The sequence below is a fragment of the Glycine max genome, chromosome 13 (genome assembly GCF_000004515.6).
Source record: "Glycine max cultivar Williams 82 chromosome 13, Glycine_max_v4.0, whole genome shotgun sequence".
Lineage (NCBI taxonomy): Eukaryota > Viridiplantae > Streptophyta > Magnoliopsida > Fabales > Fabaceae > Glycine > Glycine max.
In genome coordinates, this window is record NC_038249.2 from 40,508,314 (window position 1) to 40,534,473 (window position 26,160).

The following is a 26,160-nucleotide window of genomic DNA, read 5'->3' on the forward strand; positions in this document are numbered from 1 at the left end:
TAATTTCAAAAACTTTATTCAATGATGCAACACATTCAATCTTTTCAATTTTGGATAAAGAACTAATAACATTTGATTATCTGTCATATAAAAATTAATTAAAAATATGATGATCTTGAATCGTATAATAATTTCTAGTGTTAGCTAGAGGACTATGTTGCTAACATTCCTAAAGTAAAAATGGTTGACATGTTCAAATAAGAAGATAATTAGTTAAGTAATGAATTTTGTCCAAAACTAATAGAACGATTCTCAACATTTGTTCTGAAAGTGATCTAACGATAAATAAATGGGAATGTTATTCCAATGTTGCCGAGAAGCTTAGACTAGCATGTGGGGGCCATACTGCTTGGAATGGATTACAATACTCAAATCAGGTTTAGTTCTCCTTGTCATGGATAAGGAGACTCATGCTTGGTGCATGACCCAGTAAGGAAGCGTGTACTGCAAGCAATGAGAACTGGCTAGCACTAATGACAATGACAGTTGGATAACTTATTTTCCCACCTCCAGGCGTGGTATAAAAGCGTAAAGTTCTGGTTGGTAATTAACATTATTTCATTCTTCACTCAACTTAAGATCTTTATTGACTTAAGCATTGGAGTGATTGCAGATTTCATACTACCACCGTGGTATTTGCTTGGTGCCACCGTAATCCACCATTGGAAAGCATCTTCACAAACCACTTTGATCTCCTCCTAGGACCAAACCTCTTGTTCGGATTTCCATCTCTTGAACCGAACAACATTGTAGTTATTAGTCTTTATCTTACATAATTATAAAAAGTGGGTTGATGGATTAAAAACATAACAAGCAAGTTTAAAGGGTTTAACCGTTAGTCTTTATTTATTTTTTCAGCCCACTATGTGTTCATTATTTATTGCTTTATTTACACCTTTTTTTTTTATTGCTTTTATGTCTTATCCTTCAATGCACTTACAATTTTGTTGAAGCTTCAAACTGAGTGCTCTAGGAATCCAAAGCGAAAAGATGACGCTCCTTCCTTAATATGGAAAATGAACTGTTACCATTTAGCTCATTAATAGGCTAAATAGCTAATTGGACTATAAAACTAAAATCGCAACAGTAATATTTTCCTTTATGAATCTCTATTCTTATGACCAAAACATGCGTAAGGTTTGAGTGAGTGAATTTTGCAGATCCCATTAATAATCAGCACAGTACTCACTACAAGTTTCTATTCCTGCCCCCCTGGGTCCATTGCCAATCATTGACACCCTTGATTTTTCTTAGCATATAGTAGGATGGTGGATTTATTAGTGCCATGTCAACTCTTACAAAGTTTGATCTGCCAATGGCCATTCACCCATAAAGAATGAAAAAGCAATTAATTATCACATATGCTCAATATATTAGTATCGATGCAAATTTAGACCAAAATGCAAAATGGTCCAGCTATAATCCCCGAGAATAATGTTAAACAAAAAAATAATAACAAAAGGAACTTTCAGTTACTTAGCCGACAAACCATGAGGCTACTCAACATAATAGTTGAACATAATCAACAAAAGAATAATTAATTTTATGATTTGATCCAGACGAATCACCTTTCTGGACAGGGGAAGCTCAAAAAATTACGGCTAAAGGTAATGAAAGATTCGTGGAATGATCTACTATTGTCTAAAATCTTCTCAAAAACACTTCCACATGAAGATGTTGTAAGGTATGTTGGGAACAAAGGTTTGTGTATGCTTAAAATACATATTGACCTAACCAAGAGAGCGTTTATAATTTGGGCCAAACCACCTTTTTTTTTTAAGACCAATCATTGGCAATTTGGCATCATAAAAGAATAATTGGTAGGAGGCATATTACCTGCAAAAGGAGCACAATATAAAATATTGCTCTTACCTCTTTCATGATATATTATAGATCATGGGTCCATTACCTAAAAGTCTCCTTCACTTCTCTCTCTTTCTGTCTGTCCTTTCTTTCTCTCCGTAGATATATAACATTAATTATTTATGTGTTCAATAATGTTGGTCCCAAACTTTATACGATATAGACTTAGAAATTGTGGAAATAAAACCCCTTTTGCCTTGCTATGTACACTTTATTTTACATCAGCAGTCTATGTCGTAACACCTCTCTATCTAGGGTAGTTAGAATTTCGAAAGATTAGCAGTTAAGCTTACTATACAAGATGTGAGAGTTAGGAAGGATGGTCAAATACAAATTACGTTGGAGTGATGGGTTTATTGTACTAATTAACAAATTAAAATGAAATCAAGTTGCCAGTAATTCGAGATTACCCTTTGCACCATGTTGCTCTACAAACAGATTTCTATAACTATAAGTAGAAAGGAATCTTAACGTGGCATGGTTTAGGTGATGACAGGGAATGGATGTTGACCCATCAACAAAGGGGATAACACCAAACAAATCCATCACAGAGCTTGGATTAAATATACAAAGTGGTTAAGCTTGTGGACTAATATTCTAATGTTTTGGTTGAATTGGTATAAGCATAGGTTTTATTTTATTTAATTTGCGTGAGTAAAATCAGTCACTGCAACAGTAAAAAAGGAGAGTGAAATTCACCTTTGGCTTTCAATTTTGAACCCCTTTTATCTGCCAAATTTTAATAGGAAAGAAAACTTGATCCCATGCATTGGTTCAATGAATTTATTGTGTTCAACTTGGTCTCATACACGAGTTCAATGAATTTATTGTGGTCTCACATCTCAGATGAAACTACATGAGTCCTTAGTTGTTTTAAGTACATTCAGCACAGAATTGAACCAATAAGAAAACACAGGCGGTTAGAGGAGAGAGAGAGTGGAGTAGGAGTCAGTGATTCTAGTGGGTTCCTGCAACAGACCCCACCTGTCCATATTTATTATTTATTATTTTGTTTTATTCAAAATTTTCTCTTGAATTTTATTTGAGCCACCTTTGAATGAGAAGCCCCACAAGTCCAAACTCCAAAGAGAGCATGAGACAAGTTTTGGTGGGACAACATCTTGGGTACCACAGAATGAGTTTCTCAATCTGAAATATTTTTTCAACTAGGGACAGCCATAAAGCAAGCCAAACAGACTAATCAATCAGGTTTCTTCATTGAGAAGGAGAAAAGAAAGAGATAGAGACACCCCATGAAAGATAAAAAAAAAAGTTGCAAAGATGATCATATCTGAGAAAAAGACTGGACCCTCTCTTGTGCCAACTTACAACATAGATTAGATATTACTTTGACAAGAAAACCTAGATCTTTCTCCCCTCTATGACCTTCTCAATATAGACTTGTATTTATAGAGGTAAGGTGAACACTAAACACAACACATGACACCATACATATATATACCACTTTTTAAATTCATGCTAGAGCAACACCACTTTTTGTTCATGTAAATTCAATTTGAATTATAACACAAGGTTTCAGCTTCAGGGAAGATGATAATGGTCTAAAAAGAAAAAAAGCTTTGCATGGCGAGCCACAGAATAGGAGAACTTGGTTTGTCTGAGTCAAGACCTTCAACTCACCACATCCCTTATGGAGTGCTTCAAGGAATTAACACTCCTGCGTCAAGCTTAATGTAATTCTTCAATAATAGTATCATCTCCTATTAACTTTTCAGGCTCTTAAGAAGGAACTAGTATATGGTGATTCATTTTACAAATATGATTGTTTTGTGTTTACTTTAAACTGTTTCTTTGTTGTGTTTTGTTTTGTTTCTTAGCAATCAAGGATCTGCTTTTGATTTTGGGGAGCTGGAGGAAGCAATTGTTCTGCATGGAGTTAAGAGTAGAAATGATGAGGGCAAAACATGTATGTTTTCCGTTTCCATCACTTATGCTTCTTTTTTTTTTTTTCTTTTCTTTTTCTTTCTGACGTTAGATAAGCATAACCAACTCTTTCCAAAAGCAGAGAGAAAAAAGGGTGAAGGATAAGAGGTTTGAATATGTCTAAAGAATGCACAGTGTGGGGGGTTACCATTTCCGATACAATAATGATTCTGAGACAATAGACTTGGATGGCGTGGGGTTACAATCTTAGAAACTGACCTCTTTTGCATGATTTTACTGACTCCATAACTGCTGAAAAGTTGAATTTGGGATTAGGTTCCTCTGCCTATTTATTTATTTATTGCTGTTATTATAATTGAAAGTCCTCATGGTCTTTTTATTTTGGTAATCTTCAACTCCTTCAAATTTGGTGATCCTCTTAGAGATTTTGCTTTTGTGATTCTTGCAGCTTTATTCACAGCCAGACCTGCAGCTACACTGGAAATGTTCCCTTCATGGCCAATGAGATTCCAGCAAACCCCAAGAGTAGTACTAGTCTTCCTACTTGTCCATCTTTGACCATTTATTTAAACATGCTCTTAGTATGCTTACAAGTTCAAGAAATCTTAATTTTTTTTTCTTTCCTTGTGAAAATGATATTGTCCAAATCCTAAGCCTTGCAATTTTGATAATATATAGTATGTGAGGTGATTTTTATTTTTTTTAGTTGAATTTTCTGAATCAAATTCTTCTTTTTTTTCTTTTGGTGGCTTTTCATATACAGAGTGGTTCAAAGTCAGGAGGGGAAAGCACTGATTCAGGTCTTTCTAGCAAAACTGAGCCCCCCTTTGAGGCAGAATCTCCCATAAGCAAAAAGGCATCTTCTTCAGATCATCATCATCAGTCTTTTGATCAGCAGCATCTGCAGCATAGACAGCAACTTCAACAGGAGATGGCAAGTGATGCCCCAAGATCAGCCTCTTCACAGAATCAATCAGCAGCCAAATCACCTCAAGAAAAGGTCTCTCTCTCTCTCTCTCTCTCTTTCAGGCTCTTTTTCTTTTATTTATGTCTCACACAAGTAATTTTTTTAAACACAAATTTATTCAAAGATTAAATGTATACACTTCTCTCAATAAGTGGCAGTCTAAACATTAATTCACCATATTGTGCAAGACTAGTGTCTTCTAGGAGACTAAACTCCAGTTGGTTCCTCAATAGAGTCTAGGCCTCAAGAAAGGTTATTAAAACACTGTTTTTCCACTGTTAATCTCTCAGTTCTCTCTTTCCATATCCCCAAAACACGGGGAAAGTTGGCCTTTTAAATGCTATTTTTACTGTTTTGATCTGTCCCTCCTCTCTCTCTCTCTTGTGTATCTTCACAAAGAAGGCACAGATCCCAACAGCTTTCAGAAAATCAAAAGAACACAGAGTTTTCCTGATTCCTGAACGATTTTCTGATGAATGTCTGACATGAAATATGATAGAGATATAGAGAGAGGGATGTGGACAAAGTACGAACATAAAACAAATTGAGAATCTTTTCAGTATTTATCAACGCTTCTCATTAAAGTGACCCCCTCACTTGGCTCAATATAGAGAAAACTTGTGTTCTTCTCTAGAGTCAAATTTGGAGCTCGGATTCTAAAACCACAGCAATAGCATACACCAAAACAATGGCAGATAATGATGCTTTTTGCTACCCTTATCATATTGATGGTTGCATGCCTCTAGAGAAATGGTCCAAGGGGCCTCAGGATTCAGAAATGCTTCCCAGAGTGAGCACTCTAATATATCATCTTTTGTTTCGGATTTAAAGTTTACAACCTCTCTAACTCTAAGCTAGGATGATTGAAGCTGAGTAATGCTTAACAGTTTTCTTCTTTTCCCTCCCTCATTTATTTGTTTACCAATATGGTCAAATTCGCATTTTTCTGGTTTGTTAATTGTAGTCCAAAGTTCAACACTGTGTTGAGCAAATAAACATTAGTGTTCATCTCTCTATTTTCATTTTCTTTCCTTTCTGAAATCATCAATGTCTTTCAAATAATGATTTTTTGGTCATTTTTCTTGCAGAGAAAGGGAGATGGTTCTACTTCAGAGAAACCACTTGATGCAAAGGTTATTTAATAATTTTCCAAACTCTTTTTTTTTCTTTACTGTATCTTTTTTTATTTTTTATTATGTGGATTTACGTAGGATCTAAGGTAAGATATTTTTTGTTGGTCTCAGGCATTGAGACGTTTAGCTCAAAACAGAGAGGCTGCAAGGAAAAGCCGTCTCAGGAAAAAGGTGAGTCCTACATATATTGTTGTACAAATTCAACTACTTGTTGAGAAATAACACTTATATTGTTGCAGAAAGTGGAAACTAAAAAGAGCTTTAAATTTCACTGCATTTTGTTTCTGTGTATGGAATAGGCTTATGTGCAGCAGCTAGAGTCAAGTAGATTAAAGCTTACCCAGATAGAACAAGAACTTCAAAGAGCACGCTCTCAGGTTCTCATGTCATGAATTAGTATTATTATATATTTTAATTTTTTTACTATTAGTGGTTAATATTATTTGAGCTGTTAATTTATAGGGCTTGTTCGTGGATTATGGAGGTGTTGGAAGTACTGTAAGCTCTGGTGAGTTTATTTGATACTTTTTTTTTGTTGATTTTTAAATGCAGTGCCACTTTCTAATTCCTCAAACTCAGAAAGATAAAAGAGGATAATGCCATAATATTTTACAAAGTATACATCTTTTGAATACCAAATAAAATTCAAGATTTAATGAAGCCTCTGCATATATTTGACCAAAATCTGTGGCTAAATAATTCGTGTTTGAATAATAAAAACAATATGCCAATGTCAGAATCAGATAACGCTAACATATTTTATGTCTAGTTGTACGACCTTTTCTTAACATATTATATAAAACTATAAAAGGCTACTTTATATGCTTCGGCTTTTCAGAGAAGATAATTATTCCATTCTGATGCTGCTCTTTTCGACTCCTGGTAAAATAATACGGTCTTTGAGGTAAAAAGTTAACAACAAATAAAGTAATAATAATAATTAATTGTCATTAATAGAAACACACTTTCTAACGAAAAGGAAATGCACTACATACATATTATGATTATCATTATGCAAATGGTGCCGGGTCTGTTTCATTCGTGGTCACATTGCACTAGTCACCAAATCAACCAACATTTTAATAGTAGTTAAAAACATTGTAACATTATTAATATGCAACACATGTATAAAATATACATGACTATAAAAAATACAAGAAAGCAAACAGATTTGAACCGGCACCACTCATATTGTAGTTTAATGTGATCATATACATTATCAATAATGGCAATTATTGATTAAGTAATTGTAAGAATAACAAGAAGGGTTTTGTTATGTTATGTAGCAGGAGCCGCAATGTTTGACATGGAATATGCAAGATGGTTAGAAGAAGATCACAGGCTAATGGGGGAGCTGAGGAACGGGTTGCAAGCACCGTTATCAGATAGTAATATGAGAGTGATGGTGGATGGATATCTTTCTCACTATGATGAAATTTTCAGGCTCAAGGTTGTGGCTGCTAAATCAGATGTGTTCCACCTTATCAATGGCATGTGGACTTCCCAAGCTGAACGTTGCTTCCTCTGGATTGGTGGTTTTAGACCCTCTGATCTCATCACGGTGTGTACACTAGTCTATACATCAATTACATACAAGTTAAAGTGTATTGTATATGTATTTAGAGCATATACAGAATAGTCAATAAAGTAACAATGAGAACAATATATAAATAGTAATAGTGACCAAGAGTGGTAAGGTTGTGGAATCCATATTATTACTTAATGTAGTAAAGATTATTAATTGAATAAAAAAAAATCTATTTAAGAAAAGACAACGAGCATGCTAATGTATTTGGCGAGTCATTTTCTTTTCGTTTTGGAAATTGGGGGTGTCATTTTTTGAACAAAGAGATAAATAACTTTTTCGGTAACAGCATTGTTTTGCTGTTATTAGAAACTTGTCCCATGTCAGTTGTTGTGGGCAGTGAATAACTGTTCCAATGTCGCAGGGAAATCTCGTTGTTTCAGCCAATAATTACTAATTATAATTAGCATCAACGTTAAGGGTTTTAATTTTCTTTTATCTTATTACTCACTTTGTTTTTCTTTTCTCCTTAATTATATTATTTGTTCATCTTTTCTCTTTGTTTCTCTTCCTACATAACTAACTGTGACAAGGATAATAGTCAAACAACTAACATAAATATTTTTTATTAAAAGTATAATAACATTAAATAATATAATTCTTAATGTATTCAACAGCAATATTATTATTTTTTGGATGGTCAGATGTTGATTCAACAGTTGGAGCCACTAGCTGAGCAACAAATAATGGGGATGTATGGCTTGAGGCATTCCTCACAGCAAGCAGAAGAAGCACTCTCTCAGGGCCTTGAGCAGTTGCAACAGTCTCTTGTGGACACCATAGCTGGAGGCCCAGTTGTTGATGGTGTTCAACAAATGGTCCTTGCCATGAGCAAGCTTGCCAATCTTGAAGGATTTGTTCGCCAGGTAAATTAACTTTTAAATTGCACCTGCATTTAGCAACACATTCTTTAATATTTTTTTATATAAATAATATATTTAAAAGAATATATTGTTATTTTTTTTTTAACTTTTTGCTTATTTTGACTTGAGTGATCACATTTTTCTTTTTCTTCTTGGGTGAGTTAAATACTTTTACAAGTACAAAATTTGGTGGTGAGGTTGACGTAAAGCCTCATAGTGACCCGACATCTGTGGGTGTTGCAATTTCTGTTTGACTAATGATTTCGTAAGCTTTTGTCAAAATTAGATTTGAATGTGCGTGTGACTTGTCAATTTTAATTATTTGGGTTTAGATACTAATTATAAACTTCATAGTTGAAAACGGAAGCCACGTTAATTAGACTAGGGCAATTGCTTCTTTTACCTTCTTTTGACTTTTGATTTTTTTTTCATAGGATAGTTATGACACTTTATTATGCTTTAACTGTTTTCATTTTTTGCTTTGTTATATATGAATATACAAATAACTAGCTAGGTCTTAATTAATTATCTTCACTTCTTGGTCGTCACGTCTCTCTAAGTATATATTGTTTCCTGGCACATTAGTTAAATAAGCGGAGATATGTATTGCTTTCGATTGCTTATAAGTTATAACGTTCTCGTTCATCAAAATATTGGATTCTAGTTCTAGGCATTTGATGTACTTTTTCCATTTTAAAATGTCTTAGTCAGAAGTTGGTTTTAGAAAGCGATGGCTAATGTTGAATCATAAACCCTCGGTAGAATTATCATCATTGCTATTTTAAAAGACAATTTCTCAAGTGTTTTCTAATTTTTTTGAGGAATTTATAATTAATTAAATTCTAGGGTTATAGAAGAAAATAAAATGCATTACTTTATTCAATAATTAGCAACTGTCAATTAAGTTTATTGATAAGACTACCTCACCAAATATTGTATAATTGTTAAATTATTTAACAATCCCAGAATCTGAATTGGATAATTAATTTTATAATTGTTAAATTTAATATAATAATATTTTAATTTTAATTTAACGGCTTATATACAATATCACTCGCTATATTACATATTCTTAATAAAGTATTGTAACATTTTTTTTTTAGAATACACAAGAGCTTTCTCTTATAGGAGAGCCATCTTATATGGTAGCAGGTGGGGATTAATTCCTTGTTCGATACAAGATACTGGTTAAGCAAGAATTAATGCTACACTTTTTTGTTGTTGTTGAGACACTGTGCTGTTGAAACTTGCAAGAGATGCAAAAGATAAATATTAACCTTTGAATTATATATAAATAATTAAAATTAAAACCTTAAATCTCACATGATTATTTTAAAATTTAGATGAATCTATATTTTAATTTCAAATTTTTTTTATTAATATATGCAGACATAGAGTCATAGACAAATGCATCAATTCTTAACTTATTAACTTCCATAAACTTTTATGAATTAAAGGCTGATAATTTGAGGCAGCAAACTCTTCATCAGCTATGTCGATTACTCACAGTTCGTCAAGCCGCACGATGCTTCATTGTTATTGGAGAGTACTATGGACGTCTTCGTGCCCTTAGTTCTCTTTGGGCATCAAGACCACGAGAGTAAGTTAGAATTTATTTACTTATTATTATTATTTAATCGGAAAATAGTTTTAAAGATAGAAGAATGAAGTACTTTCTAATTTCATTGAGTCACCGGTTTTTTCTTTATGGAGCAAAGAATTGCCATAATATACCATTTTTCGTTTTTCTTTGATGTTTATACTTCATACCACTTTTAGAGGTAAAAAATAATAATTAGTTGGAGTATTTGATTGCTTCCGCCATATTCTTTCTTCTTATTGACATTTTGATTTTATTTTAAGTTTATATGTATATAACTTCTATTATGGTCCATATACACTAATTTTCTTTTGGGATATTCAAACAGGACCTTGATCAGCGACGATAACTCATGTCAAACAACTACGGAAATGCAAATAGTCCAACATTCTCAGAATTATTTCTCAAGTTTCTGAGAGATATAATTAAAACCCATTAGCCTGAAAGAAGCTTCCTAGCCATAATTAAGTGGATTTCGTTGGGCTGCTTTACAAATGAATGCCAGCGTCTCCTAGAAGAAAAATATTTATTTATTTTTCTTTTCAATCTTCTATGTTCTCTTGTGTCTTTATGTTTTATTGTAAATGTAAATCTAGGTTTTATGTGCATGATGAGGCTTTAGCTGAAGAGAAATAGAAAAAAAAAAGTTTGAGTTTAAGAGAAGGTGCACGTGGCATGGATGTAGATAAAGTCTCCATACAATTGACTCTATCTTCTAGTTAGCTAATGGCTTATTTTTCTTCTAAATTTTAATATATTTATAATTTATATAGACCTCACATCTTGATTAATGACTTTAAAAATATATAAGGTTGGAATGTTTTTGGGAAATAGTGAAAAAAAAGAGAGGAAGAAGCCGTTGCATATATATAAAAGCGGAGTATCTGTCTATATATATTTAAGAAAATTTCACTTTAACCTTTCAGATTGAAATTTTAACTTTATAATAGTTATTTATCTGACTTAATCTGTAATCTTTATTTTAACATTTTTTATATCAAAACTTTAATTATATAGTAGTTATTGATATGATTCAATGTGATTTAACATTAATGAAGAATTATCAATTTTTAAAACTTAAGCTTTTATATTTTTTATAAAAAATAATTATGATTCAATGTGTTTTGATTTGCTATTATTACTTTTTTTAATACATGTTATTATTATTTTTTTTATTTTTATCTTTTAGGCATTTATAAAATAATAAAAAATGTAGTTACTCCAAAATAATATATGTTCTCACTTCTTTATTGATATTGCTTTATTGTTCTGAATAGTAATAATGATATATAATTTTAATTATACTAAATGAAAGTGTTTAATTTATGACGTGATGAAATTAGTCAATTCAAATCTTCAATATTATCATATAATAAAAGTTCATATCTTTAAAATTATTAAAAATATTATTTTAAAATAGTTAACAACTATATTTATTTAATAAAAATCACACTATTTCAATAAATTTAAAATAAAATATAATTTTTATAGTAAATATATATAAAAATTACTACACATTAACATTATATAAACAATAAATAAAATAAATAGTCAAATTCTAATAATACTTTTTCATATAGGAAAATAGACTTGAAAATAAAAAAAAAATATTTAATCATACTTTTTTTTCTTCATATTGATTTATGTGTAAAAAATTATATAATTGTGGAATTACTCACAACATTATTATGTTTTTCTTTTCAAAACCATTATTATGGTTATGTTTTATAAAACTAAACTCAGTTTTAGAGAAGTTGTTTACATGCGCTAAAATTACGCTTAATTGCTCTGATGCGGTGCTTCCACTTCCAAATTCTCACACGGAGATTAAAGGGCTCTTTGTGCACTTACGAATTAAATTGGGTCCGGCCCAATATCTTCCCTATGTTTAGCCGATAGTCAAAAAAACGTCCATAGTCCAGCAGCTAACAATATAAAGCCGACCAACTGAAATTGCTTTCAGCACCTTCATAATTACTTCCTGCACCATTCTGGATTAGGTGCATGAAGCAAAGATTGAGGTGCACGAAGAAATTTTCATCCCCAATTCACTTATAACCGAACAACACAATAAAGCAAGTTTCACCATTCTAACCTTTCAGTTGAACCGAACACAACCTTTATGTTATTCCAACAGTCTCATTAGAACTTAGAAGGGTAGTCAATTGATAAGAATAATAATACATTCATTTATTTTTAATTTGCAAATAATATCTAAATAAGGATAAAATTTAAGCAAAATAAATTATAATTATTTTTAATACAAGCAGGGAAATTAAACTTAACTGGCTGAGATACTTAATATTTATAACCCTTAAAATATTTATAAACTATTTATGCAGCAGAATAATAATATCATGTATCCTCTCTTATTTTCCTATTGTCCATATATTTCCGAATGTACTTACATTTTAAATTTTAATAAACGGTTGAGGTGTATCTTAGATAATACAGATACATTATTTATTTTTTCCACATGTGTATGCTAATTTTTAATCCTTGCTGTTGATGCTTGTTCACCAGGATGCGCTTAGAGGCCTCCTCATTGCCCTCAAATTTTCTGTCCTCTTTTGAGCCATTGTTGTGTGCTTTCTCTGAGAAATCTGCATAGTTGCATGATAATTACACAGTGATTTTAACTTAATATCCATGCAATAACTTATATTTGAAAGATAACCACTAACCTCTTGTTTTCTCTTGCGTTCAGCTTCAGCCTGGCAGATTTAAATGAAGATAAAGTATGTTAAACATCAAAAAACATAATTCATTAAGGAAAAAAATATGAACAAGAATCTTCAATTTCAATATTGTCTACCAGAGTTTGTTTGAGCTTTTCGTTCTCTTCCTTTAGCAGATTCAACTCTGCTTCTAGTTCCACCGTATATGCCTGCCTTACAAGATTTTGACATCAGGGAAAAGACCTTGAATAATGTGCATATATAAGATAGAAGTAACATAGCTCATGTAACTAACATAGCACACAAAATGAACAAAAAATGATTAGATGAAATATGGCGTACCATACTAAGTTACATGACTAATAACTAACAAGCATATCAGATTGATCTATAATAAAGACTAGCTTATGATGAGCACAAAACCTGTCTTCGTGCTCGAGAACGTGCAGCTGATTCTCGATTCTTCAACATTCTGCGCTGCCTTCTCTCTACTACCACTTCAGGAGGACCATCAATGATCCTCTTCCTATTACCCTTCCCATTTGATTCTCCCAAGCTTGGACATTTCTCCACAGCACCATTTGTAGTGAGATCCTTTACAACTAAGTTGTTATTCTGTGCCAACATGTTTTGTGTTTCAAGTCCATTACAAGACACACTAGATCCTGTCCCTATTACAGGCCTCAACCTATAACCTGCACCCAATGGTCCATTACTTGCAATGTTACCAATCTGATTCTGAGGTAATAATGAAGACTTGAATAGTGATGATGATTCTTGTACCACCCCAGCTTTTACTAGGAAATCCTCTAAAGTCATTTCCCCAAGTGTTTGTTGCCTTTTGAGTAGTGGCTCATTCCTTGCAAGGCTATTGTTAGCATCATTGTGGTCTGGTTGGCTTTTGTGGATCTGAGACCAAACTTCATCCACTGTTTTCTTGCAAATTGGAGGAGGGACAGATAATGAGCCTGGCTGGGAAATTGTGGTGGGTTCTGTTGCTATTACACTTTTACCCTTCGCAGCTTCATCAAGGGTTGGTAGTGGTGGGTTAACTTGGTTGTTATCATCTGAGTTCCAAATGCTGGAAAGGAATTCATCCATGTTCATGGAACCTAAGCTCTTCCCATTCTTGCAATAGAACTCATCAAGGGTGAGTGAGAGTATTGAGTTTTGTTTGCTCAGTTGAGAAAATGTGGCTTCTGGTTCTTGCAATGGCACCTCTTGATTTGGTTGTTGGAGAGACATGTGTTTGTATAAAGCTGCAAATTCTTGGAACAACCTGCCATAAGCAACAGCTTTTGTCTCAGAAACTACCATTATTTATTGCAAAAAAGAAAAAAAGACAGAGAAAACTTCATGAACTCTCAGATTTAAAGTTCTTAAGAAATTGAAGTGCATCAAATCAATGACTTGAATTTAATTTTAACAAATCTGCCTGAGTATTCAACCAACCCCCCTACCCCCCCAGAAGAACAATAAAGAAAGAAAAAGAGAAAATTAATAGTAAGACACAAATTTGAAAGATAAACAATTAAATCTAAAAAAAAGGAAAATGTAATAGATAATTCACATTGCGTATCAGATAATTCAGATGCTGTAATTGATGCTCTGATAGGATTATATCACCAAATGACCAGTTGCATGCAACATGCAAACATGCATCTGAATATGATCCACATGAAAGAACAAGGTAAAGGGAAAGAAATATAAGCAAAACCACATAATGAACTTGGAAAAGGAAAATAAAACTAAAAGCAAGGGTACCTGAACACAAACAGAAGGGAGAATCTGAATTCTAAAACAGAGAGATTTGGAATTAGAAAATATCAGAGAGAAAAGAAGGAACACCAACAGAGTGAAAGAAAGGGAGAGTGAGGAGAAGGGAAGGAATGGTAACAGTGCAAAGAGACAGAGACTTTAACTGCCATTGGTAACATTTAAAACAACATTTCTTTCACTCAGTTTAGAGCATTACTTTTTCATTGACAGTTTGACACGTTCTGCGTCATCAACCGTTTTCACCTTGGTATCTCACTGAAAGCGTTTTTAACTTTTTATTTCCATTTTTTTTAAGTCAAAGCATCTACCCTCTTTTAATGTCTCTTGTCTTTTTCTTTATCTGTGAATAAAAAAATAGTATTATTTAATGAAGATTTTTTTTTTACAAAAATAATGTTATTTTAAGAATATTTTAATAGAAAAAAATTAATAGTCCATAAAAAGTATTATTTAAAAAAGAGAAATTTATTTAATGAAGTGTCACTTTTTCAATTAGTTGAATAGATAAAGGTAAATTAGAATCCGGGGGAGGTTATAGAACTTTTCTCTTTGGTTCACATTGGCTAAGTATTTAGTATGAATAATGTTTTGTGAATACTTATTTGTTAATAGATATTAAGAAAGAAATCAACGAATCTACAATTTTTTATGATATTCAATTTCTATGAAAAAAGATAGAAGGAAAAAAAATATAAATATGATGGAATAAGAAAAGAAAAAAAAATTGTGACGAATAAGTATTAATACTATTTAGTTGTTGAATGTTGGTGTATTACTGTTGTTCTAGTATCTAACCAATGCATGCCCGTAAATCGGTGTTAAGCAACCTCGGAGTTACATTTTTTTGTGATGTTAAGACTGATTCGTGAATTTAAAAGAAATTTTAAATTGTAAGAATTTTAAATATTTAAATTGAAATTCTTTTATTTTTAAAATTTTTTGTTTGGATAAAGAAAATTAAAATTATGAGGGTGAAAATAAATAAATGAAAAAAAAGAAAAGATATGGTTAGTGTGCTAGTTATACGTGTTTCTTTATGCCCACACTCGATCGATGGTCTAAGAAGAGAATTTCAATTTCTCATATTTTAGAAGGAAATTGAAATTCCAGATTTTTAAATGCTTAAAATTATGTTTAAAAATTTTAAATTCTTCACAAAAAAACATCCAAATAATGAAGTCTAGATTACAGAAATTCAAATTCTCTGATAAATTATTTTCCCCACTTAACATTCTCTATCTAAGAGTGTGTTTGGATGAGATAATTTTAAATTTTGAGAATTTCAAATGCTTTAATTTAAATTCTTTTATTTGTAAAATTTTGTGTTTGAATACAATCTCTCTCTTCAAAAAACTAAATTTTGTGACATATTTGTTTAATATAATGAATTATTTAAATGCTAACATATTCAATATTTTATTTTAGAAACAATAAAATAATACAGTGGTATGAAAAAATATAAACATAAATAGTTTAATTTAATTATTTAATAAATTATTTTAAAAAATAAAATATTATATATATTTAATAATTTCATTTATATATATATAGTCAATTACCCGGCCCACACATTTAACAGATTTGACACATATTGAATCAAATTTAACTAAAACTCACTAAATTAATATCGAACTAATTGAATTGATTTTCACACCTGTGAACATAGGCAAAAATATCAAATGAAGTTCATTTTCCAAATTATTTACCTAAATGGGTCAATTTTGAAATTATTTATCCCATGGGTCCATTCCATTTTTTTTATTACAAGGCGCCTCCCAAAGGACGCGTTTCCCGTGAAGGTGACACGTGACAGGACATTACAGACGCGACAGGTAGTGCTACTGCAGCATGTTGGGTCGTGTTGGGGAGCCAGGCACGACGGGTCGTGCTGGGACCCAGGCATGACCCAGTTGGATCGCACTTTATTTAATATTTAAATATTAAATAAATCATTAATATTAGAAAAAAATAAAAAAAATATTAAATAAAATATAAAATATAAAAAAGTAAAAAATATTAAATAAAATAATATAAAAATATTATAAAAACAATATGCAAAAATATAAAAAATATTTACTGAAATAATAAAAAATATTATTTTAAATAAAATTATTTATGACTTTAAACTCTAAAATTGAATTTTAAAAAAATATATTTTTTTTACGATTTTAGTATAAAAAATAAAAAATAATTTTTGGTAATAAGATATTTTCATCGGCATTTAAAGTAATAAGACATTTTCATAAAATTATTTTAAATATCTTATTATGAATTTTTTTTATTTTTTTCTAAAATCGTAAAAAAATTATATTTTTTTAAAATTCAACTTTAGAGTTTAAAGTCATAAATAATTTTATTTAAAATAATATTATATTATTATTTTATTAAATATTTTTATATTATTTTATTTAATATTTTTTACTTTTTTATATTTTATATTTTATTTAATATTTTCTTTATTTTTTTTCTAATATTATGGATTTATTTAATATATAAATATTAAATAAAATATAAAAAATATACTAAATAAAAATAATATAAAAAATTATTTATGACTAAAATCATACATAATGCTAAGAATTTATTTAATATAGAAACTATTAAATAAAATATAAAAAATTAAATAAAATAATATAAAAATATATTAAATAAAAACAATATACAAAATATAAAAAATATTAAATAAAATGTGTCCCAACTGGGTCATGCTTGAGCTCCCAACACGACCCACGTGCCTACTACAGCAGCACTATCTGTCGCGCCTGTACGCAGGACGCGTTCCATGTCCTGCCACGTGTGACCTTCACGGGAAACGTAGCCTTCGGGAAAGCGCTTTGTAATAAAAAATAGATCCATGGGATAAATAATTTTAAAATAGACCCATTTAAGTAAATAATCTGTAAAAAGAACTTCATTTGATATTTTTGCCTGTGAACATCCTTATAATCACCTCAAGTCACCATTTGATCTATCCGGTGATTTTTTGTTGTCGACATAATCTAACGGATGATTATTTAAGCCAAAATCTAATTATTTCATATTCAGAATATATTGATACAAACCCGCAATTATACCACCTTTTTCGTTTTCTCAACAGAGAGAGAATCTTTCGGAGTTCGATCGTTTGCGTGTGCTGTGTGATCAGTCACCGATGGCAGCACCACCTGCGAGGGCACGTGCCGATTACCATTACCTCATCAAGCTTCTTATTGGCGATTCATTAGTTTGGAGACTCTTCATTTTAGTTATGTTTATGTTTTTTAAACCTGGATTGAATGCTATTATCTGGTTAATTGTCTAAGATGAGGCAATGGCCACAGGATGATATACACGGTCAACTTATTCAACTGTTTAGGGAGGAAAAGTAATAAAGTATAGCTTCACATAAATTTCTCAGTAAACACTTATAGTGAAGGAAATAACAAGTTACAATGAATTAAGTTTCTCCCAAGTTAAAAGTAACTTATGCATAAGTTAAAATCAGTTTTTGGATAAATCGTTCCGAGAGAGCTTCTATAAAAGTTTAAGTGGATAAGTTGATTTTAACTAATGATACAAGCTTAATTCATTTAGTGGTGTTTGAAGTGTCCAACATCTTTTAGAAAGTATACAGAATTGGGTAATATTTCACCATGGAAATTTCATATTTTCATTTTATTTTGTTGTACTGCACTATATGTGTTATTCTGAAGCTGAAAATTATATTCTTACTTGTGATCAGTGTTACTGGACTTGAAGATCCCGATTGTAGATGATTAGCGCAGCAGGTGGTGTTTGAAGATTTCTGTGTGTTTTCCTTTCTGATAAGTTCACAGTGATGTCTAGTTTAAGCTATATATGACAAACATGGTGCTGTAATCTTCGGATATTAATTTGTATAGTTTGCTCCTTTGTTTATTTGACCTCACGTGTTTTTCTTATCATAAGTTGTTTAAAAAGTGGAAATGTATGATTTACTTCTTTATTTATTTGATATATGGTGCATACAGGAAGCCAAAAACCATTGCCTCGAATGTCTTTCACTACAAATTATTCATAATAATAGACAATGTCCAATAGGAATCAATTATGGTTGTTAGTTTCAACCAGGTGAAGTACATGGCGGCGAAGGAACTATGTTTGTGAACAACCCAAAACCATTTTCTCTTTCAATTACTCCCACCCATTTCCCCTCCTTTATATTTAATCTACTCTTCTCTTTTTATTTGTGATATTTTGAAGGAATTCATGTTTTTGATTCTGGGATCCAAGATTTTAATGCAATGTACCTCTGGTACAACATGTTGCATAATGTCTCCGTGGTCCTAATCAAAAGCATGTACTGTAACTATGAAGGCCAAAATTATTGTAGCCAAAAGTCTCGCTGAAAATCCAAAACAAACCAGGAAGGGAATAACAGTAGCAGATTACTTTTTCAATATTGAAAAAGAAAGTAATAAGAATGAAAAATGAAAAGGTAGTCTTATTCAAAACCCCAACCAATTATGAAATCTCCTATCACCCACTTCCCACACACTGTTCTTTCACAGAGAGAGAGGCGCTTTCACATCTTCACATCTTCTTAGGCTGAGAAGAAAAAATATTTCCATTTTTTAGAATACTTCGGAAACAGATATCCACTGGAGATGAAGGGGTGGGGCCTTTAGCTACATGACAGATTGACTTCAGATGGTAGAACTAAGTCAATTTAATCCAAGGGCTTGCTTTATTTACATAAGGAACAAAATCTATTAGCATTTGGAGGTCTCGTGAGCTCATAGCAGTGTGTATTTAGTTCACATTACTTTTATATAAAAAAGGTAAAATTATACTTTTGGTTCTTCACTTTAGGTTCAATTTCACATTTGTTCTCTGATAATTTAATTCACGAATTGAGTCTTCCTGTTTTATAAAATTCTACATCTTAGTCCCTGAAATCTCAATTGAAGTTTGACTGTTAAGCTCAATATTGACTGTCACGTGTAATAAATTGGGGTTTATCAGGACCCATACTTCGGGCTTCTGGAATATAATGAGATCTCCACAAAGTGAATAATTATGAATGTTATGAAGAAGTTCAATGGCAAAAAGAAGGAGATTCCTTAACTGTTATTTAGTTCGAATTGGTGAAATGATGGAATCCATAAAAATTATTCAACAGGCTTTGAAAGGAATTTTCGGTGGACCATATGAAAATTTAGAAATTTGCTGCTTTGATAGAAAAAAAGAGCCAAGAATGGAATGAGTTTAAGTATCAATTTATTAGTAAAAAACCATGTCCGACTTTTGAATTGTCAAAACAAGAACAACTTTATGTAAGAATTGAAGCCCCCAAAGGAGAATTGAGAACTTTTCTAATAGGGGATCAAAGTCTGAGAGACTCTTGAAAATTTTTATTTATCTATGGTGAAACACTTACCCAATTTCCTCTAACCCTAATCCCTAACTCAGTCCCACAAATTCTAAAACTAAGTCCCCCTAACCCTAATTCTGTCACTCCTTGGTCAAACACAGCGCGTAGAGCGCAGTCGCCGCCTCCTTCTTCCCGTGCAATCCCCCTCCTTCTAGAAGCTTCACCAGATGCGGTCCCCGCCTTCCTTATCACTACCTTCTCTTCCTCCCTGTTGTGCGATAAACGAACCAAGGTGCACGTCGCGTTCTCCTTTGCCGTCATCGTCCCTCTCTCCAGCGCCGCCACCAACGCCTTCACCGCTCCATGAGAAGCGATGAGCTCCTTGTTCTCGTCACAGAGGGAGAGATTCAGAATTGCGATCACCACGTAGTCCTGAAGCTGAAGGTCTGATGATGGTAAGAGTGAAATCAAGGGCTAAATGGTGCCGGCTTTTGTGATTATGGGGCGGTTGTCTTGCTTGTTTTCGGTTTTTTTTTTTTGGAAAACTTTAGAATGAGGGAAACTCACCAGAACAGAAGGAAAGGAAAAGTATATTCCGCGGAGTGTTCCCGACGCAAATTGATGTCTCCAAACGCAGTGTTAGATTTCAATCAGTACAACAACGATTTTCAACAATATTGAAGCTGAAACTAGCAACAGGGTTACTGGGGTTAGTGAAAATGGATCCAGGAAAGTTTAAAACTTTCTGAGAATGCCGCTTGTAGAAACGGAAATGTTAAGGTTGCTGCCAAAACAACAGAAGTACAAATATAATAGAAGGAACTGTTGGTTACTATCTACTCCATATCAAATGGGTAGGTGTATCATAAAAAAAGACAAGCTGTCATTTTTTGGAGAAAAGAATAAGGAAAATAGTGAGATTTGTACTTTGAAGCCATTATTTTATTGCAGTGTTTCTGAGTTTGAAACTTTTCTGAGAATGCCCCTTTTTTCACTATGTAGGAGATCTGATCCAGGAAAAGCAGGAGGAAGATGAAGTTTCAGTGGTCATTGTTGAAGATCCATGGCTTTAGGGTAATTTTTTAAAAACCAAGCTTTAGGGTTGGGGTAAAATACACAAAGGTAAAAATTATACTATTAGAGATTGACACGTGATAATCAACATTGTATTTTTTTTACAAAATGAAGGATCCAATTAGTAAATTAAATTATGAGAGACCAAATTCAAAATTAGACCTAAAGTGAGGAACTAAAAGTGTAATTTTGTCTATAAAAAATTATCAATTTTTAATAAGTTTTTGAAGAAAATAAAATTATTTCCTGAGTTTTTTTGTTTTGATTCAAAATAATGTGCTTACAAAGTCATTGATATTAAGTCATTTTTGCAATAAGAATATAAGATAGTGTTTTTCAAAAAAAATTTAAAATAATGCACACTAAATCGTATTTTGTAAAAAAAAAAAACTTACTTGTTTACTTTCTTTTCTTTTACATTTCCAATTGTAACAGAAAAAAACTGAGGGTATACCTCATGACTATTCTTTACATGGGTATTGGGATTTCAAAACATTTTTTTAATAAAAAATATTATGATATTCAATTAAGATTTTTAAATGATATAAATAAATCTTTTAGTATTTAATTAAGACTTTTAGGATTTTTTTAAGAAGTAAAGTAAAATTTAATAGTATTCAATTAGAATTTTTTATAACTTAAAAGGTCTTTTAATTAATATTAAAAAATATACAAATTGTAACGATTGTGATAAATTTCATTGGATTTTACCTAATTTTTTAGTATAAAACATTTATTAAGTAATCTCATTAATACCCTTGAAATTTTCCTAAACTTTTTCTTTCTTTTTGTAATAGTTATCAAACTTTCTTTTAGCACAGGTATCTTCTACTTTTTTTAATGCACAACACAAAAAAAATCTATTCAAATGAAAAAGATATTGAACAATTGTTAAAAAATAATATTATTCAAGATATATATGTTATATATGTTTGTCTTATTCTTTTGAAACCAAGAAATGTCAAATATATTTATTTCTTTTATATCTTTTATATTTTTTGTTTGTTTTTTAAATTAAATTAATGTCTCTCTATTACCTGTAAAAAAAATATAAACTATGTTGATTTATTTCTTTTGAAAAAAAAATAAGACATCATCTTTTTAATCTACTACAGAAAATTCCATGAATAGATAAAAAATTGTTATTCATAAAATTTTGAAATTCGCTTGAATACTAATAATAATAATAATAAAGTGACTACTTAGTAAGTGATTACATCATATAATTATCAAAATAAAGTGACCCGAAGGGGAATATAGGAATACTGTAATTAAGAAGACAGCAATTTTATATATGGCATGGTTCTGGTCATCCTGATATAGCCATCCACTCTCCCCAAGCTCATCTTCCTTAACCAAAAATTCGTCAGATTTACACCATCATGAACAACTCATAACTTCCTAAAACACCATCCACCCGTGCCCCCGTTACATCGATGCAGGACCGTTGAATTCCACAAAGAACAAAACCCAAGTTTTTTTTTTTTGTTTCAACACTTTTTTTGTACAGATTTTTTTGTTATACACTGATACTGAAATTAGTTAGAATATTTATAACTTATGTATATTTTTCCAAATCTTTTACTACTTGGTGGATCCTAGTCACTCATAATCTTTTTATAAGTTATATATCGATTATTACAGTACTAATAAGTTTAAATATATTGTAATTTTATTGATCCAACAACAAATAAATCATAAGAATAACAAAAAAGGAAATCAAATTATTTATATTATTATATATTTTAAAAGTATATATTTTGTCAATTTTGATATACATAAATAATCTATCAATTAATTTTGTATTAATACAAAATTATGTAAATATGTATGATTTATATAAAAGTAATTTTCAATCTAAGGGCAGTTGAGTAAAAAAGTTATTCAATTAAATTAAAGTTATTAAATAATTAAGTTAGTTGTTAGCTTATATTTTTTTAATGAATTTAATATCTATATACTGATAATGATAATGTAGAATAAATTTATATTGTCATTTAATTTAAATTATTTTAAAAATTAAATTTTTTACACTGTATAAAACTTTTTCTCATATCATATTAACATTAACTACTTTAAATTTTAACTATTCATATATATGTACTATGATTGTTAGTGTTCGTTAAAGAGATCGAAGTTACCCTAAATTGCTTATTTAGAAAACGATTTGGGTTTAAACTTGGAAATTCTATATAACAAAGTTATGTGTGATATTGTTAAAAATATTCTTTAAATTGTATAGCTTACATTGACTTTAGAAGGCATATAGACTATCGCTATCCTAATATTTTATTCAATTTTTTTAATAATATATAGTAAAAAATACTTTTAAAGAGATTATTAAAAAATATTATATAGGTTAATAACTAAACTTTTTAAGTGTGCATATACCGTGAGTGAGAGCGCGGAGGAGGATTGATGAATGATAACATAAAATTATTCAATAAAAAATATAAGACCCATTTTGATTTATATATATAGATATATAAACTGATCTTTCAACGTATATAAACAAATATATGGAAGGATAAGATTCTTTCTACATATATACTTATGTCTAATGAATGTATGAGAGGTAAAAGAATGGTTTTCATTTTATATATGAATGGATATGATTGATTTTTAAATACAACTTTAATCATTCGCCATTTGTTTATGATCAAGATTAGATTTTCTCATACTCTCACACATGATTTATGTGTGTGCAAAGTTTAAGGAAAATATACTAACACTAAAATTAAATATATGCCGTTTTATATCTTTTTTGAAAAGATGTTATTTTATATATTATCAATAATTTTCTGAATGTGATGCAACTCTAGCCTTTTCATAATGTTCCTCTTTTTCAACTTTCCCCCTCTACATTCTTTAATTCTCGCTTCCCTCCATGACTCCTAATTAAGTATTGAAGGGTCAGCAGTATAAATATAGGGTTTCTGCTTCACATTTACACACATAAAGCTAGCCCTCAAAAGCAAGTACATTAACTATATATTTTGTTCCTCATAGCTTCACACTCATTTTCAGAGGCTAATTCTTCAACTAGTTAACCTTTCATGACCATGAATATGATATCATCAGATCCTCTTGTTATTGGGAGGGTGATCGGAGATGTAGTGGATCATTTCACTCCAACTGTGAAAATCACTGTCTCCTACAACAATAAGCAGGTCTATAATGGTCATGAGTTTTTCCTTTCCTCAGTAACCACTAAGCCTCAGGTTCAGATTCATGGAGGCGATATGAGATCGTTCTTCACTCTGGTATGTACCTATACTTCTTCTCACTCTCTATCTCTTCGATCGATCTTTTCATATCTTACTGTTTTCATTTCTGTATATTCCATTTCCATGCATTTTTTTCAGGTCATGACAGATCCAGACGTTCCTGGCCCTAGTGATCCATATCTGAGGGAACACTTACACTGGTATACATATGATACTATATATATACTATGTATATGATTTATATAAAACACCAATATAAACTATTGCATGCAGATTTAGGTCTTCACTCTACCTTAATTTTCTTGACTTGTAATAATGGATTAAGTAATAAAAAAGGTAAAGTACATAACTACATATATAGGAATATGGATATAATAAGTTGATATGGAAAGAAAACAAGAAATTAAACGCATGCATATAGAAATAGAAGAGTTTCAGATGATAATACACAATATATATATATATATATATATATATATATAGGTGATTTCATTTTCTATATATGGTCTGAGCCTGACTGAAACAAAGTGTCCGACCATATTTAATAACTCACAGGATGGTCACAGATATCCCAGGCACAACGGACGCCACATTTGGTAAATTACTTAATCTCTTATTATAGATATATACACAAGCAGTTACACATAGAGAATAGCTTTCATTTTACTTTATTATTATATTTTTCTTAAGAAAAAAAAAACATATACTACCGTGTGTGTTTGAACAGGAAATGAGGTGGTGGAGTACGAAATTCTAAGGCCAAACATAGGGATACATAGGTTTGTGTTTCTGGTTTTCAAGCAGAAGCGAAGGGGGAGTGATGAAAACAGCAACAACAAGGGTTCTCTTTAACTCGAGGAGCTTTGCAGAGGAGAATGAGCTGGGGCCTCTTGTGGCTGCTGTGTTTTTCAATGCTCAAAGGGAAACCGCTGCCAGAAGACATTGAATAATGAACCCCACAAAAACTATAGCCTATGTAGCTGTGGTATTAAAACCTTTTAGATGTGACAGAGACTTGTTAATACATTATGCACTATGCCACCGTACGTATAAGATGCCAACACCTCTTTATCTCTGATTCTGGGACGAAATCAAACGACATCCAAAAATGCATGAATGGAAGTACGAACAATATTGTTGTTGTTGTTACTCTAACTTCAAAGACTTCAAGGAATGACCTGATTATAATTGACTTGTTGTCTTTCTCGAAGGTGGAACTCCATAATTTACAAATCCCACTCTTTTGAGAGCTGAAGATTCTGAAGTTCATGTTCACTGTATAATGCAATATGAACCGATAGATAAAAGAATTTAGGCGTGCGTAGCTAGGCGCCATTCTGAATTTCTGACTCCCTAAAAAGCTCAGGCTAGCTGCTAATCTAAAACAGTGTTTACCTATAACAAGGTTTTTTTTTTTTTTTTTTACTCAGCTACCTATAACAAGTTATAACATTTTATTTTCCATTTTACTTTATGAAATTATTGGAATGGAAAACTGTATTCAACAAATATAGGTATACAAGGTTAAACTAGTGGAAACATAACATATCCCTTTCTTGTTAGAAGTGAGAAATTACTTCTTAACGATCGATCATGTGAATCGGAAAATGCCATATTTCCTTAAAGAGAAAGCCTCTATATCTATTTGAGAAATTCTATTAATAACATTTTTATATATATAAAAATGTGTACAACATGCAAAGGCATAAAGAGAAATATGTGATGAAGAGAGAAAAAAAATTATTGTAAAAAGTGTCATAGAAAGTTGTTGTATAAATAATATAAACTCATTTCCATCTAAAGAAAAAGAATAATGTAATTGAAACTGTTAACATGATTATATATATTCTTAAATTAAGATTATCGATCATATTGACACTGATATCAGCGTCCTTACGTAAACACTCCCATGCAAATCCTCCTTAAAAGAAAAAAAAAAGAAAAAACAATGCCAGATTTTGTTTTCGTCATTCATATGATCTCAAATGTACTGAACTTCCAAGGCGTTGTCAAAGTTCGTATTTTTGGTTTTTCAGTTAGAATAGGACTTCGATCTGCAGGAAGCAGTACCGGTTGCATCAGAATCAAGCAATAAGAACATGTTCGAGTGTGCAACTATATATGCACATGCCACAGTGCTAGAGATCTTTATAC

The 26,160-nt window shown here is 31.1% G+C and overlaps 3 protein-coding genes across 18 annotated transcripts; 2 read left to right on the top strand and 1 right to left on the bottom strand.

The window, feature by feature from the left end:
- Nucleotides 1-2,767: 2,767 nt before the first annotated feature.
- BZIP90 (bZIP transcription factor) lies at nt 2,768-10,663 on the top strand. 16 transcript variants are annotated; one of them, XM_014766013.3, is made up of 13 exons: nt 2,768-3,278; nt 3,404-3,557; nt 3,702-3,790; nt 4,217-4,296; nt 4,532-4,768; nt 5,824-5,868; nt 5,980-6,039; nt 6,168-6,245; nt 6,331-6,376; nt 7,155-7,429; nt 8,071-8,319; nt 9,774-9,916; nt 10,245-10,663. In XM_014766013.3, exons 2-13 carry the CDS (start codon nt 3,448-3,450, stop codon nt 10,330-10,332), a joined length of 1,500 nt encoding a protein of 499 aa, XP_014621499.1. In that variant the 5' UTR covers nt 2,768-3,278; nt 3,404-3,447; the 3' UTR covers nt 10,333-10,663. The 16 variants fall into 16 exon arrangements, with proteins under 16 accessions (XP_014621499.1, XP_014621503.1, XP_040864401.1 ...); XM_014766017.3 differs by having other exon boundaries at nt 2,937-3,278; nt 4,217-4,293; XM_041008467.1 differs by having other exon boundaries at nt 2,937-3,278; nt 4,217-4,293; nt 8,098-8,319.
- A 1,613-nt stretch (nt 10,664-12,276) lies between these two features.
- LOC100799576 (BASIC LEUCINE ZIPPER67) lies at nt 12,277-14,515 on the bottom strand. The gene is made up of 5 exons (XM_003541922.5): nt 14,359-14,515; nt 13,018-13,873; nt 12,732-12,803; nt 12,601-12,630; nt 12,277-12,519 (listed from the first exon to the last, which is right to left on the bottom strand). Exons 2-5 carry the CDS (start codon nt 13,837-13,839, stop codon nt 12,433-12,435), a joined length of 1,011 nt encoding a protein of 336 aa, XP_003541970.2. The 5' UTR covers nt 13,840-13,873; nt 14,359-14,515; the 3' UTR covers nt 12,277-12,432.
- A 9,326-nt stretch (nt 14,516-23,841) lies between these two features.
- On the top strand, nt 23,842-24,858 carry CEN4 (protein CENTRORADIALIS-like). The gene is made up of 4 exons (NM_001289283.1): nt 23,842-24,042; nt 24,145-24,206; nt 24,562-24,602; nt 24,734-24,858. The coding sequence occupies exons 1-4, from the start codon at nt 23,842-23,844 to the stop codon at nt 24,856-24,858; spliced, it is 429 nt and encodes a 142-aa protein (NP_001276212.1).
- The last annotated feature ends 1,302 nt before the right edge of the window (nt 24,859-26,160 follow it).

Bases quoted from the DNA above. Each gene is read 5' to 3' on its own strand.
- BZIP90 (XM_014766013.3), top strand. From the start codon at position 3,448: ATGGCGAGCCACAGAATAGGAGAACTTGGTTTGTCTGAGTCAAGACCT. The intron at 4,769-5,823 runs GTCTCTCTCTCT...TTTTTCTTGCAG, and splicing joins CCAAATCACCTCAAGAAAAG to AGAAAGGGAGATGGTTCTAC. The intron at 6,377-7,154 runs GTGAGTTTATTT...TATGTTATGTAG, and splicing joins TGGAAGTACTGTAAGCTCTG to CAGGAGCCGCAATGTTTGAC.
- CEN4 (NM_001289283.1), top strand. From the start codon at position 23,842: ATGAATATGATATCATCAGATCCTCTTGTTATTGGGAGGGTGATCGGA. The intron at 24,207-24,561 runs GTATACATATGA...AATAACTCACAG, and splicing joins CTGAGGGAACACTTACACTG to GATGGTCACAGATATCCCAG. The intron at 24,603-24,733 runs GTAAATTACTTA...GTGTTTGAACAG, and splicing joins CACAACGGACGCCACATTTG to GAAATGAGGTGGTGGAGTAC.
- LOC100799576 (XM_003541922.5), bottom strand. From the start codon at position 13,839: ATGTCTCTCCAACAACCAAATCAAGAGGTGCCATTGCAAGAACCAGAA. The intron at 12,631-12,731 runs GTAGACAATATT...TAAATCTGCCAG, and splicing joins AAAAGCTCAAACAAACTCTG to GCTGAAGCTGAACGCAAGAG. The intron at 12,520-12,600 runs GTTAGTGGTTAT...GCAACTATGCAG, and splicing joins AACGCAAGAGAAAACAAGAG to ATTTCTCAGAGAAAGCACAC.